General features: G+C 48.5%; 2 protein-coding genes and 1 long non-coding RNA gene across 4 annotated transcripts; 2 read left to right on the top strand and 1 right to left on the bottom strand.

Annotated features, from left to right (window-relative positions):
• Positions 1-1,449: 1,449 nt before the first annotated feature.
• On the top strand, positions 1,450-4,855 carry cnbpa (CCHC-type zinc finger, nucleic acid binding protein a). Of its 2 annotated transcripts, none has more exons than XM_068333929.1 (5): positions 1,450-1,588; positions 3,070-3,196; positions 3,290-3,352; positions 3,574-3,778; positions 3,891-4,855. In XM_068333929.1, exons 2-5 carry the CDS (start codon positions 3,073-3,075, stop codon positions 4,012-4,014), a joined length of 516 nt encoding a protein of 171 aa, XP_068190030.1. In that variant the 5' UTR covers positions 1,450-1,588; positions 3,070-3,072; the 3' UTR covers positions 4,015-4,855. The 2 variants fall into 2 exon arrangements, with proteins under 2 accessions (XP_068190030.1, XP_068190031.1); XM_068333930.1 differs by lacking the exon at positions 1,450-1,588 and adding an exon at positions 1,817-1,949.
• A 153-nt stretch (positions 4,856-5,008) lies between these two features.
• zgc:77375 (uncharacterized protein LOC402927 homolog) lies at positions 5,009-11,002 on the top strand. The gene is made up of 8 exons (XM_068333917.1): positions 5,009-5,557; positions 6,544-6,747; positions 6,821-6,933; positions 7,025-7,118; positions 7,208-7,241; positions 7,342-7,513; positions 8,146-8,334; positions 8,980-11,002. Exons 1-8 carry the CDS (start codon positions 5,438-5,440, stop codon positions 9,350-9,352), a joined length of 1,299 nt encoding a protein of 432 aa, XP_068190018.1. The 5' UTR covers positions 5,009-5,437; the 3' UTR covers positions 9,353-11,002.
• LOC137607926 (uncharacterized) lies at positions 6,976-8,062 on the bottom strand. The gene is made up of 3 exons (XR_011038094.1): positions 7,618-8,062; positions 7,383-7,481; positions 6,976-7,112 (listed from the first exon to the last, which is right to left on the bottom strand). It is a non-coding gene; the product is annotated as an uncharacterized lncRNA (long non-coding RNA).
• Positions 11,003-11,021: the final 19 nt, after the last annotated feature.

The raw sequence follows: 11,021 nt of genomic DNA, 5'->3' as shown, positions 1-11,021 counted from the left end.
CTGTGGAGATGAAGGCAGGGTTTTGGCATTGTAAAGCGTTTTAAGGTGCTCCACCTCACATGAAACAGTACCTCTGGATTTCAGTCAACATGGGATATTACACAGATAACAAGATCCACTGGTCTGGTCAAAACCGTGCATCACAGACTGTCATGTTTTTTTCCTGACATGTTGGTTATGAGCCACAGAATGAAGACCACAGGAAATTAAAAAGTGCTATCTCACAGCCCTAAACCAAGGCCACCTTAAGACTGAGATGAATGCGTCGTTTCCACTTATTGATCTCACTGAGCACTCAGTCCATTTATCTAGGAGGATTGCAACTCCCATGGATTGTTGTCTCTATATCAGTTCTCTTAAGATGCAATCAGGACTTATTAAACAAGAAGGTTCTGCGTCATGGTTGTATTATGAAGTCATTAGTCTGAAAAGTGCGCACCGCTGATCTTTTTATCATAAACTGTTGTAGGTCAGTAAATTCTCATTCCAATTTAGATTTTGTGTTTTCAGGTTCATTAATTTCACATTTGTGTTACTTTACTCCTGGTTAAAGCATGATTAAATTAAAATGAAGTACTTGAAACTGTATGTATAATTGTAAGCGCTTGAAGAAAAAGTTACTGTTTATTCTCATTTTCGTGACAATTGTGATGTTGTTTCAAATAAAATAGGGACATATTGATGTTCCCTCATTTTTCCACACAATCGTTTTTTAATCAATCTATCAATCAATCAGTCAGCTTTTATTTGTACAGTGCTTAATCACATCAGCAGATATTTCGAAGTGTTTTAACAGACAGAACCCAACAGAAGCCTCCAGAGTAAGCATAAGCGACAGCGGCGGTGAAACACTTTGTCACTGAGGAAGAGACTCCTCTATACTGTATTATGTATCAGTCATAACCTACAGATACAGACATCTCTATACAGGCCACTGGTCTAATTCTGTAAACAAAACTGTGTCTGTGGAATGATGTGACTAAAGGTAGGCTGTAGTAAATTTGTAGATGTGTAGGGAAAGTGAGCTGAAAGGGGTGAATAAAAGATTTAATTGGCCCCCACAAAATAAACAAATACATATATATATAGGTAAGGAAACGTTAAAAAAAAACGTGAATAAAATAAAGACAGATCATTTTCATTAGAGGTTTCCTCGTATATATAGTCAATCTTTTATGATTTATGATGATCATGTGAAAAACATTTCACAATTCCTGTGTGAATGTGTCTATATTTAAACTTTCCTTCTATCCCCTTTTCATATATTTGTAAATTACAGCACTTATTGAATAAATAATCACTTTATCGTACAAATATTTATAAGTTAGAGAGGTTTTTATGGTTAAAATGCGACGTGGGTAGGAGGCCCGTCGATTTATGGCCAAAGCCCGTTCTCTCTCATGATAGGCTGAGAGGCAGAGGCGGTGTCCAAACATTCTGGCATGTGATTGGTTACTTTGTGAGCGAGCGGCCAATCAGAAGGGACGGCTTTACTGGACACTGAATGACAATTCAGGAACTCCTGCTCATACCGCGTGTAGCGCAAAGAAGGAGGCGTGAATACCGAAATAACTAGGCAATAAGCGAGGTAAGAACGTAACGGCACCGCGAGGCTTCTCTGCCCGGACGGTTAGCGGCTATTAGCGGCTAAACGTGCGGTGTTTAAAGGTTAGAGGCGGTAGAGCGGAGTCCGGGCCTGCTCTCCGGGTAACACGCTCCGGGTCGGCCCGTTTACAGATAACGGTTCTCAACAGTCGGCCTGCTAACGTGCTAACATGCTAACGCTAGCTCGTCGCAGCGACTCTGGCGCGTGCGCCCTGCGCGGGAAATTTTGTTTTCGCGGGGTATTCGCCTTAATACCCCCCAGAAACCACAGCCGGAAGCCTTTCTCGACCCTCCGCGGTGGGTAGAGCTTCATCCGACACCGAGAACCGGCGGATCATCGGCCGGTACGCGTCTCTCCCCGTCAGTCGCAGACGGCCGGCCAGCGTGCTGGAGCCGGGCGACAGCGTCTCTCAGTGCGTGGAGGACCAGCGTGACTAGGCCGGTGTTAGCCGTTAGCATTAGCGTTAGCCGCGACCATTTTGCGTTTGCGGCGGCTAAGAGCCGTTTGAGAGCGACTTTAGCTCAACATCTGACCACGGTAACGGAAGCAGAAGAAATGTAGGGTGATTAATACAAAAAACCCAAACCATATAAAGCCCGGAGTGTCTCAATGGCCGCGTTCACTATTGGTTTACCCCCTAGTCTCACAGTTAAACTAGTAATCCCTCCGTTTTGTGATCCTCGTTTGTCTCTGAAGGAGTTTGGTCACTCATTAACTCACCTTCCTCACTTGTTGTCTTTGCTGCGTCAGCGAACAGGAGTTCGGCTTCAACATGCTTCCATTGATGGAGGAGAGTAAGTTAGTGGTGTAGTTAGTGGTAGTTTGACTGGTGGTAGTTTGACTGGTAACAGTCACAGCAGCTAAACATGGACCCTCTTTAGAAGTTAAAGCGTAGATTAGACCCCTGGTAGTCCAGACGTTCAGATGACTGATCCCTGGTGTGTGAGCTGTGCTGTCATGTTTAGCTGACTCCTCTATAGGGAGGTGATGGAACATCAGGGTTTACATTGCTTGTGATTGTTCTGATTAAAGGTAATGATCAGGTTTTGGTTCTAGTTGCCATGGTAATCCTAAAAACTGTTTGTCTGCATGCAAAAGCATCAACAGCTGGGGGGTCATTTTCATGCCACTCTGTAAACAGCCATGACCTAAGATACAAGAATAGATCAACAGGTTTTAACACCCAACTCGAAAGTTGTATGTTTGTACTTAAAATGCTGATGATTTTAGGTTTTAATATCCTACAAGGCAACGTCGTCGCTCCCAAGTGGTGGTAAACTTATCTGTGATGTGAATGTTAGCATCACTGGTTACACAATAAGTGTTTTTGACATCAATAAAATGATGTACTGTCTCTGGTTTGATAGAGATTTGCCTATTTGAGGGTCAAACTTTGATTCAGACGAAGCAAAACCTTAATTTAAATTAAAATGCTAAATAAATCTCTTGTGTTTTTGGGTCAGATCATGGACCTGGGAAGCAGCAGCAGCGATTGCTTTGGATGTGGCCGCTCTGGGCATTGGATCAAGGATTGCCCCGTTGGAAGTGGTTCACGTGTCCGTAGTGGCAGGGGTCGGGGCCGAGGCAGAGGTAATGTCTATCTGCTTTAATCATTTTATTCTTTGACTGAATGAGGTTACACATGGAACAAAACCAACCTCATGGATTTCTTTTGCGTTCTAGATGGGTGCTATCGGTGTGGAGAACCAGGACACATGGCCAAGGATTGTGAAAAATTGGAGGATGGTGTGCATTGCAGTTATTTGTCTTCTAGTACAGTTGTGGTTGTTTGCTGTGGAGTGATGGCTTTCCTTCCTCCACAATTCGACATGTAATGCAGCATTTTGATGCCCATAGCTCACAGGATGACATCTAAAATATTTGGCATTTATTTATAACTAATTGTTCTTAAAGTAATGACAGAATTTGTTGGGGTTTTTCTTTTTTTTTGACAATCTTTCTTGCAGCTTGCTACAACTGCCGCAGGACTGGTCACGTTTACCGGGATTGTAAGGAGCCCAAAAACTCAAGAGAAAAGGAGCTGGTGTGCTATACCTGTGGGAAACCCGGACACATAGCCCGCGACTGCAAACACACCTGTGAGCAGAAATGCTACTCATGTGGTGGATCAGGCCACTTCCAGAAACTTTGCAATAAGGTGAAATGTTACAGGTGAGACTGATTTTGGGTTTGGCTATCAAAAAGTTCTGCCATTATTGACATTTTTCCCTGTAAGGAAAGTTTAACTCGTCTCCTTTAAGCTGACGTCTCTCCCTCCTCCCAGGTGTGGCGAGCTCGGTCACGTTGCTGTGCAGTGCTGTAGCTCTAAAATGGGTGAAACTAACTGCTACAGCTGTGGCGATCCAGGACACCTGGCAAAAGACTGCAAAACTGATGCCAACGCGTAATCCGTGCCCTCTGTTGCCCCTCCTTTTTTCAGATTGATGGTTGGTTGTATTATTTTCTCTGAATCCTCTTCACTGGCCAGAGCATGGCTAACAGAGGCTAGTCCCAGGCCAGTGAGCCTCTCAACGTGTAACACAATGAAAGGGGTGAAAAATATCTGCATTCAATACAAAATGTTGTAGTTTGGTAGCCGTGTTATGTATAATGCATTGTTATAAAGAGCCCCCCTTTCCAAGCCGCTGGTGGTCATAGATGAAGAAATGGGACTAAACGTATGGGAATCTATAGGACCTCTGTTTGTGTGAGAGCCTCAGTAAAGAAGGTAGATAGAAGAAGGGAGTGAACAGAAGCTGAACTTCCATGTGTGTTTATTTGGGTTTGTTTTAGTGGGATGTGAGTCGGCCAGAGTATTACATGGAAACAGTTCATAACATGATGCATTTCAGCCCCACAAACAGCTGCGTGGGCAGTAACTTATGTTTATGAGAAACATTTTTTGGAGGTATTAAAAGAAATACATTCTTTTATAGAAATCTGTTTACAATTTCAATCATGATAGTCCAAGGTAGACATTTTCTGTTGAAATGGGTTTGTTTTTTGTTTTTGTTACCTTGGATTAAAATATGTCAAAACGGTTGTCAGAACAGCAGAATTAGGAGTTATTTGGAAATGAAAAAAAAGTTTTCACAGAAATCAAAGTGTTATTTTTGTACAATATCACTTATTAGACTATTGTATAAATACCATTTGCTTGTACTCAGTTTTTAAGTCGGAAGGAAAGTGCAACTGAAGTCCTAGAACATAGAAATGTAATTTTAAACTATCAATAAAGTTGGAGGAGCACGGGGAGAATCTGCTCAGTGATTTATTCTGGTCCGAACGAACATGAAAAACCCGAACCGGGTCAGGCTGGTATCCCCCGGATTACACTCCTGACGGGAAAATGGAAGTTTATATTTATGTTGCGTCACAAACGGCTCATTGACATTTAAATATATACATATATATACTTTTCCCAACAGTCGGCTCTAACATCTAAAATGGCAGCGGTATTCCTCAGCTATGAATCCTGTTCCGGCAGCAAACGGATGTCCCGCCCTCGATTATCTGCTATTGGTTTAAAGGAACATTTTTCCCCGCCTCCGACCAATCACCAGCTTCAAGATGTAAATCTAAACGACAAATGCAGCACGCATGAGCCAATCGGATGCTCTGTCTCGCTTGTCCCGCCTCCACCGTCACCGAAGGACAACAGGAGCTTCCGGCAGAGATTCAGCGGAGGCCACGCCCCTTTCTGTGACGTCAGTCGCCTCGTCAAACAGACTACATATCATCAACAACCCGACCGGGAGACGGGATCCGGGATCCGGCGAGTCCGTTTGGATCCACATCCCTCCTCTGTGCAATCCGCGTTAACTGGAGCCGATGAGGGGGCTGCTGTCCGCCCTCCGGGGCCTGACCGCCCCGGGTCACCGGCCGGCCGCTCGGAAGGCTTTGATTGCGGGCTCCCGGTGCGGGTTTTGCGGAACTCCGGCATACAGTAAGGTACGGCTGGAGGTGTGTGTGGCCGCGGCTGGAGGTGTGTGTGGCCGCGGCTGGAGGTGTGTGTGACCGCGGCTGGAGGTGTGTGTGACCGCGGCTGGAGGTGTGTGTGACCGCGGCTGGAGGTGTGTGTGACCGCGGCTGGAGGTGTGTGTGACCGCGGCTGGAGGTGTGTGTGACCGCGGCTGGAGGTGTGTGTGACCGCGGCTGGAGGTGTGTGTGACCGCGGCTGGAGGTGTGTGTGACCGCGGCTGGAGGTGTGTGTGACCGCGGCTGGAGGTGTGTGTGACCGCGGCTGGAGCGATCCTCCTGAATGTTTTCTGATTTCTGCTGAAATGCGTGTCTAAATGTCTGATGTGGATCCGCTGGAGGGAACAACAGGATCCGACCTCAGCAGATGTGGCCCCCGTTGATGTGGCCCCCGTTGATGTGGCCCCCGTTGATGTGGCCCCCGTTGATGTGGCCCCCGTTGATGTGGCCCCCGTTGATGTGGCCCCCGTTGATGTGGCCCCCGTTGATGTGGCCCCCGTTGATGTGGCCCCCGTTGATGTGGCCCCCGTTTACTGAGCTAGAAAAACAAGGGTTCACTGTTGTTGTTGATTCCATCAGAAAACCTTTATCACGGATGTTTAAGCAGCTGTGAGAATGAATGGTGTCACCTGACCCGTCACCTCTGTGTTATTTAGATTACACTGACGTGCAAATAATCCCATATAATCTGTCATGTGCAGACAGTTTGCACTAATTCTAAATCATTTCTAATAGTTGTAAAGTCCACTGCAGGAATAAGATGCCTTTGATAGCTTAATGTTCTTATTTCTTCATTCATTCATTCATTCGCAATAAAGTGTATTTGGCTCCAGGGTCAGGCCTTTCACCTCCACTTTGAGGTGTGTGTGTGTGTGTGTGTGTGTGTGTGTGTGTGTGTGTGTGTGTGTGTGTGTGTGTGTGTGTGTGTTGACTGACGAACCCGTTTGTTCCTCCTGCAGACGCAGCCTCGCTTCGGGCTGCTGTTCGACATCGATGGCGTGCTGGTGCGAGGGAAGAAGCCCATCCCAGCTGCCAGGAAGTCGTTCAGGAAGCTGGTGGACTCTCAGGGACGCTTCGTGGTGCCGGTGGTCTTCGTCACCAATGCAGGGAACTGTCTCCGCCAGACGAAAGCCGACCAGCTGACTGACATCCTGGGAGTCCCTGTGAGTCTGCAGGGCTTCCTGTTCACACCTGTCATCACCTGTCCTCCTCCATTCACACCTGTTCTGTCTGCAGATCACACAGGATCAAGTCATCATGTCTCACAGTCCCCTGAGGATGTTTAAGAAGTTTCATGAAAAGTGTGTGCTGGTCTCCGGACAGGGGCCCGTCCTGGAGATCGCTGAAACGTATCCTGGAGCTCTAACGCTTTCTCTTTGTGATCCGTTGGCTTTTGGTTTGCATAAAAACCTTTATTTGTTCTTAACGCTCCTTCTTCAGTCTGGGCTTCAAGAACGTGGTCAGCATCGACATGCTGAGGGAAACCTTCCCGCTGATGGACATGGTGGATCACAACCGGCGCCCCAAGCTGCCGGTGAGACGTTAAATATTTAAGTTTTGGATTCTGGATGCATAATATAATATAATGTAATATAATTGTTCTAAATTCACGTCTTATTCCAGTTCAGTCCTGTTCGTAACCTCCCCACCATTGAAGGCAAGAACGTTCTGTTTGATTTCACAGCTTCATTAACATCTCCTTCTTTTTAACGGTTTTGTTTTTACGATGTTTTGAATCTTTTAATGGTTACGTTCAGCGGTGATTCTGTTCGGGGAGCCGATCAGATGGGAGACCAACCTGCAGCTGATCATCGACGTCCTGCTGACCAACGGAGACCTGAACAGTCCCCACAGCAGCCAGACGCCCCACCTCCCCCTGCTGGCCTGCAACATGGACCTGATGTGGATGGCAGAGGCACAGTCGCCACGGTAACCCCTCAATCACTACTGTCACAGCAGGTTTCAAAGGTGACCTGTGTGTGTGTGTGTGTGTGTGTGTGTGTGTGTGTGTGTGTGTGTGTGTGTACACTCACCAGCCTCTATCAGGTCCACCTTGCTGGTTCCAGGTCGGACCCCCTTTCCCTTCAGAACCGCCTCAGTCCTTCGTGGATCAGATCCATCAGGGTTCTGGAGGCGTTCCTCAGAGTTTGGTCATGTGACCTGATAGAATCACACAGCTGCTGCCGATTGGTCGGCTGCACATCCATGATGTGAATCCTTGCCCCCCCCCCCCCCCACCAGCCGCTCACTGGACGTCTTCTGTCTTTCTCACCGTTCTCTGTGACCCCAGAGGAGGTTGTGGGTGAAAATCCCAGCAGATCAGAGGTTCTGAACCCCTCAGACCCTCAAACCAGCCCGTCTGGACCAACGACCACGTTCAGGCGCCGACATCTCCTTCTGCCCCGTTCTGATGCTCGCTGGGAGCCGCAGCAGATCCTCTCCAGGCTGAAACGCACCGAGCTGCTGCCGCCTGATTGGCTGATGAGACGTGCGTTAGCGAGCAGGTGGACAGGTGTGTCTGATGAGGTAACCTGTGTGTGTTTATCTCCTGTTGGTCTCAGCTTTGGCCACGGGACGTTCCTGGTGTGTCTGGAGAACATCTACCAGAAGATCACGGGTCAGGAGCTGAAGTACGAGGCTCTGATGGGGAAGCCCAGCGAGCTGACCTACCACTACGCAGAGTACCTGATCCGGAGCCAGGCCCTGCAGCGGCAGTGGGGGCTCCCCATCACCTCGCTCTACGCCATCGGGTGAGACCACGGGGGCGTCGCCCCGCTGGGGTCACGGACGACTAGAAAACACACAGGAGACGTGTGGCTCTCAGCCGGAGGCTGAGTGTCAGCGTGTGAGCAGGGTTCTAAACGCGGTTCTGGCGTGTTCTAAACGCGGTTCTGGCGTGTTCTAAACGTGGTTCTGGCGTGTTCTAAACGCGGTTCTGACGTGTTCTAAACGTGGTTCTGACGTGTTCTAAACGTGGTTCTGGCGTGTTCTAAATGCAGTTCTGGCGTGTTCTAAATGCGGTTCTGGCGTGTTCTAAACGTGGTTCTGGCGTGTTCTAAACGTGGTTCTGACGTGTTCTAAACGTGGTTCTGGCATGTTCTAAACGCGGTTCTGGCGTGTTCTAAACGCGGTTCTGGCTGTTCTAAACGTAGTTCTTGCGTGTTGTAAACGTGGTTCTTGCGTGTTGTAAACGTGGTTCTTGCGTGTTCTAAGCGTGGTTCTTGCGTGTTCTATGCGTGGTTCATGCGTGTTCTAAACGTGATTCTTGTGTGTTCTAAACGTGTTCCTGGCATGTTGTAACCGTGGTTCTTGCGTGTTCTAAACACGTTCCTGGCGTGTTCTAAACGTGGCTCTTGCGTGTTCTAAACACCCTCCTGGCGTGTTCTCCTCCTCAGAGATAACCTCATGACCGACGTCTACGGGGCCAACCTGTACAGCCGCCAGTTGGAGGAGGGTGTCGCCAGAAAGAACTCCAAGGCGGTGGCCAAGATGGCGGCGGCCACGGGGGCCCCCGCCGCCCTGCCCCAGGAGGAGGAGGGGGTGTGGGAGAGCGAGCTGGCGCTGCCGTCGGTCACTTCCTGTAAGTCGGTCCTGGTGTGCACGGGGGTGTACGACCCCAAATCCCGCCGCCGCGTCACGGAGACGGTTTTCCACGGCCACCGGGACTTCAGGTTCGAGGCGGCGCTGGTGGACCCCCACCACCTGGTGCAGGACGTGGGGGAGGCCGTGGACCTCATCTTTGAGCAGGAGAAGTTTGTCCCTCAGTAGGGGGGGGGCAGTCAATGCATAACCAACACTGTGGATGTCCCCACCACCTGTCAGGGCGATGACCTCACGTCATGGGGGGGGTCACGTGACTTTTCTATTCCTGTTTGTCTCCAGCTGCTCCCCCAGAAACGACCCGTCGCCTTATTTCACCTCAGTCTGATTATTTTTATATGAGCAATAGAAAGTACAGACCCCCAGACCCCCCTGTATTTATGATGAACGTTAACGTGTTTTAAGAAGCGTCATGTTTGACCTCTGTTACCGCGGTAACGGTACTGTTGTATTTTAAGTCATTTGTTTACTCATTTCTCCTGGAACTCTATGCATGAACAAGAGAAACACGTGTTACTGTAACGGCTGTTTAACGGCTGTTTAACGGCTGTTTAACGGCTGTTTAACGGCTGTTTCCTGACCGGTCCTGACGGTATTTGCATAGATCTGAGTTGTCTTGGTTTAACCTGCTGACCTCTGACCTCTGACCTGGTTTTTACATTTCAGTTGAACTACAGAAACGAGGACTTTACCATCCAGGGACAATTCAATTAAAAAGAACTCCGTGTTCCCATTTCTGACTTTCTTTTGACTTTCTGAGTCCTGGATGAGGAATCGTTTCAGGAAATGTGTTCAAAAACAACAATACTTCTGAACACGCTTCACACACGTGTAGAACATGTAAAGTCTAAGCGTGTTGATCCCACTGGGTCTCAGGCTTTAGTTCAGGTGAAACTCATAACATATCAAATCCGTGTGTCTGATCAACAAATCAGCATGTTGAGCAACAGACACGCCCGGCATGTTAACAACACGCCAGCACCGCGTTAACAACACGCCAGCACAGCGTTAAAACGCCAGCACCACGTTAACAACATGCCACGACATGTTAACAACACGCCAGCACCGCGTTAACAACACGCCAGCACCACGTTAACAACACGCCAGCACCATGTTAACAACATGCCAGCACTGCGTTTACAACACGCCAGCACCGCGTTAACAACACGCCAGCACCATGTTAACAACACGCCAGCACCATGTTAACAACACGCCAGCACCGCGTTAACAACACGCCAGCACCATGTTAACAACACGCCAGCACTGCGTTTACAACACGCCACGACATGTTAACAACACGCCAGCACCATGTTAACAACACGCCAGCACCACATTAACAACACGCCAGCACCGCGTTAACAACACGCCACGACATATTAACAACACGCCACGACATGTTAACAACACACCAGCACCACATGAACAACACACCACGACATGTTAACAACACGCCACGGCATGTTAACAACACACCACCACCACATGAACAACACACCACGACATGTTAACAACACGCCACGGCATGTTAACAACACGCCAGCACCACGTTAACAACACGCCAGCACCACGTTAACAACACACCACGACATGTTAACAACACGCCAGCACCACGTTAACAACACGCCACGACACGTTAACAACACGCCAGGTGATCTGTGGCGGATCCCTCAGCCGCTGTCCCACGATGAAAACAAACAAGCTTGAGCCCCCCCCCAGAGAGAAGAAAGGAACTCAGATGAATGCTGAGTGACTGTCAGGGGGGGCTATTAAAAGCCAGTTTATTGCTCCTGAGCCCTTCTGCCCCCGCTGTAAGGTAAACCAGGAGACCCCTGACCCC

The sequence above is a fragment of the Antennarius striatus genome, chromosome 2, assembly GCF_040054535.1.
Source record: "Antennarius striatus isolate MH-2024 chromosome 2, ASM4005453v1, whole genome shotgun sequence".
Classification (NCBI taxonomy): domain Eukaryota; kingdom Metazoa; phylum Chordata; class Actinopteri; order Lophiiformes; family Antennariidae; genus Antennarius; species Antennarius striatus.
Note: the sequence above shows the minus strand (reverse complement) of the source record. Positions and strands in the feature narration are given on the sequence as shown.

Bases quoted from the DNA above. Each gene is read 5' to 3' on its own strand.
- zgc:77375 (XM_068333917.1), top strand. From the start codon at position 5,438: ATGAGGGGGCTGCTGTCCGCCCTCCGGGGCCTGACCGCCCCGGGTCAC. The intron at 7,514-8,145 runs GTAACCCCTCAA...TGTTGGTCTCAG, and splicing joins GCAGAGGCACAGTCGCCACG to CTTTGGCCACGGGACGTTCC. The intron at 8,335-8,979 runs GTGAGACCACGG...TCTCCTCCTCAG, and splicing joins ACCTCGCTCTACGCCATCGG to AGATAACCTCATGACCGACG.
- cnbpa (XM_068333929.1), top strand. From the start codon at position 3,073: ATGGACCTGGGAAGCAGCAGCAGCGATTGCTTTGGATGTGGCCGCTCT. The intron at 3,197-3,289 runs GTAATGTCTATC...TTTGCGTTCTAG, and splicing joins GGGTCGGGGCCGAGGCAGAG to ATGGGTGCTATCGGTGTGGA. The intron at 3,353-3,573 runs GTGTGCATTGCA...TCTTTCTTGCAG, and splicing joins TTGTGAAAAATTGGAGGATG to CTTGCTACAACTGCCGCAGG.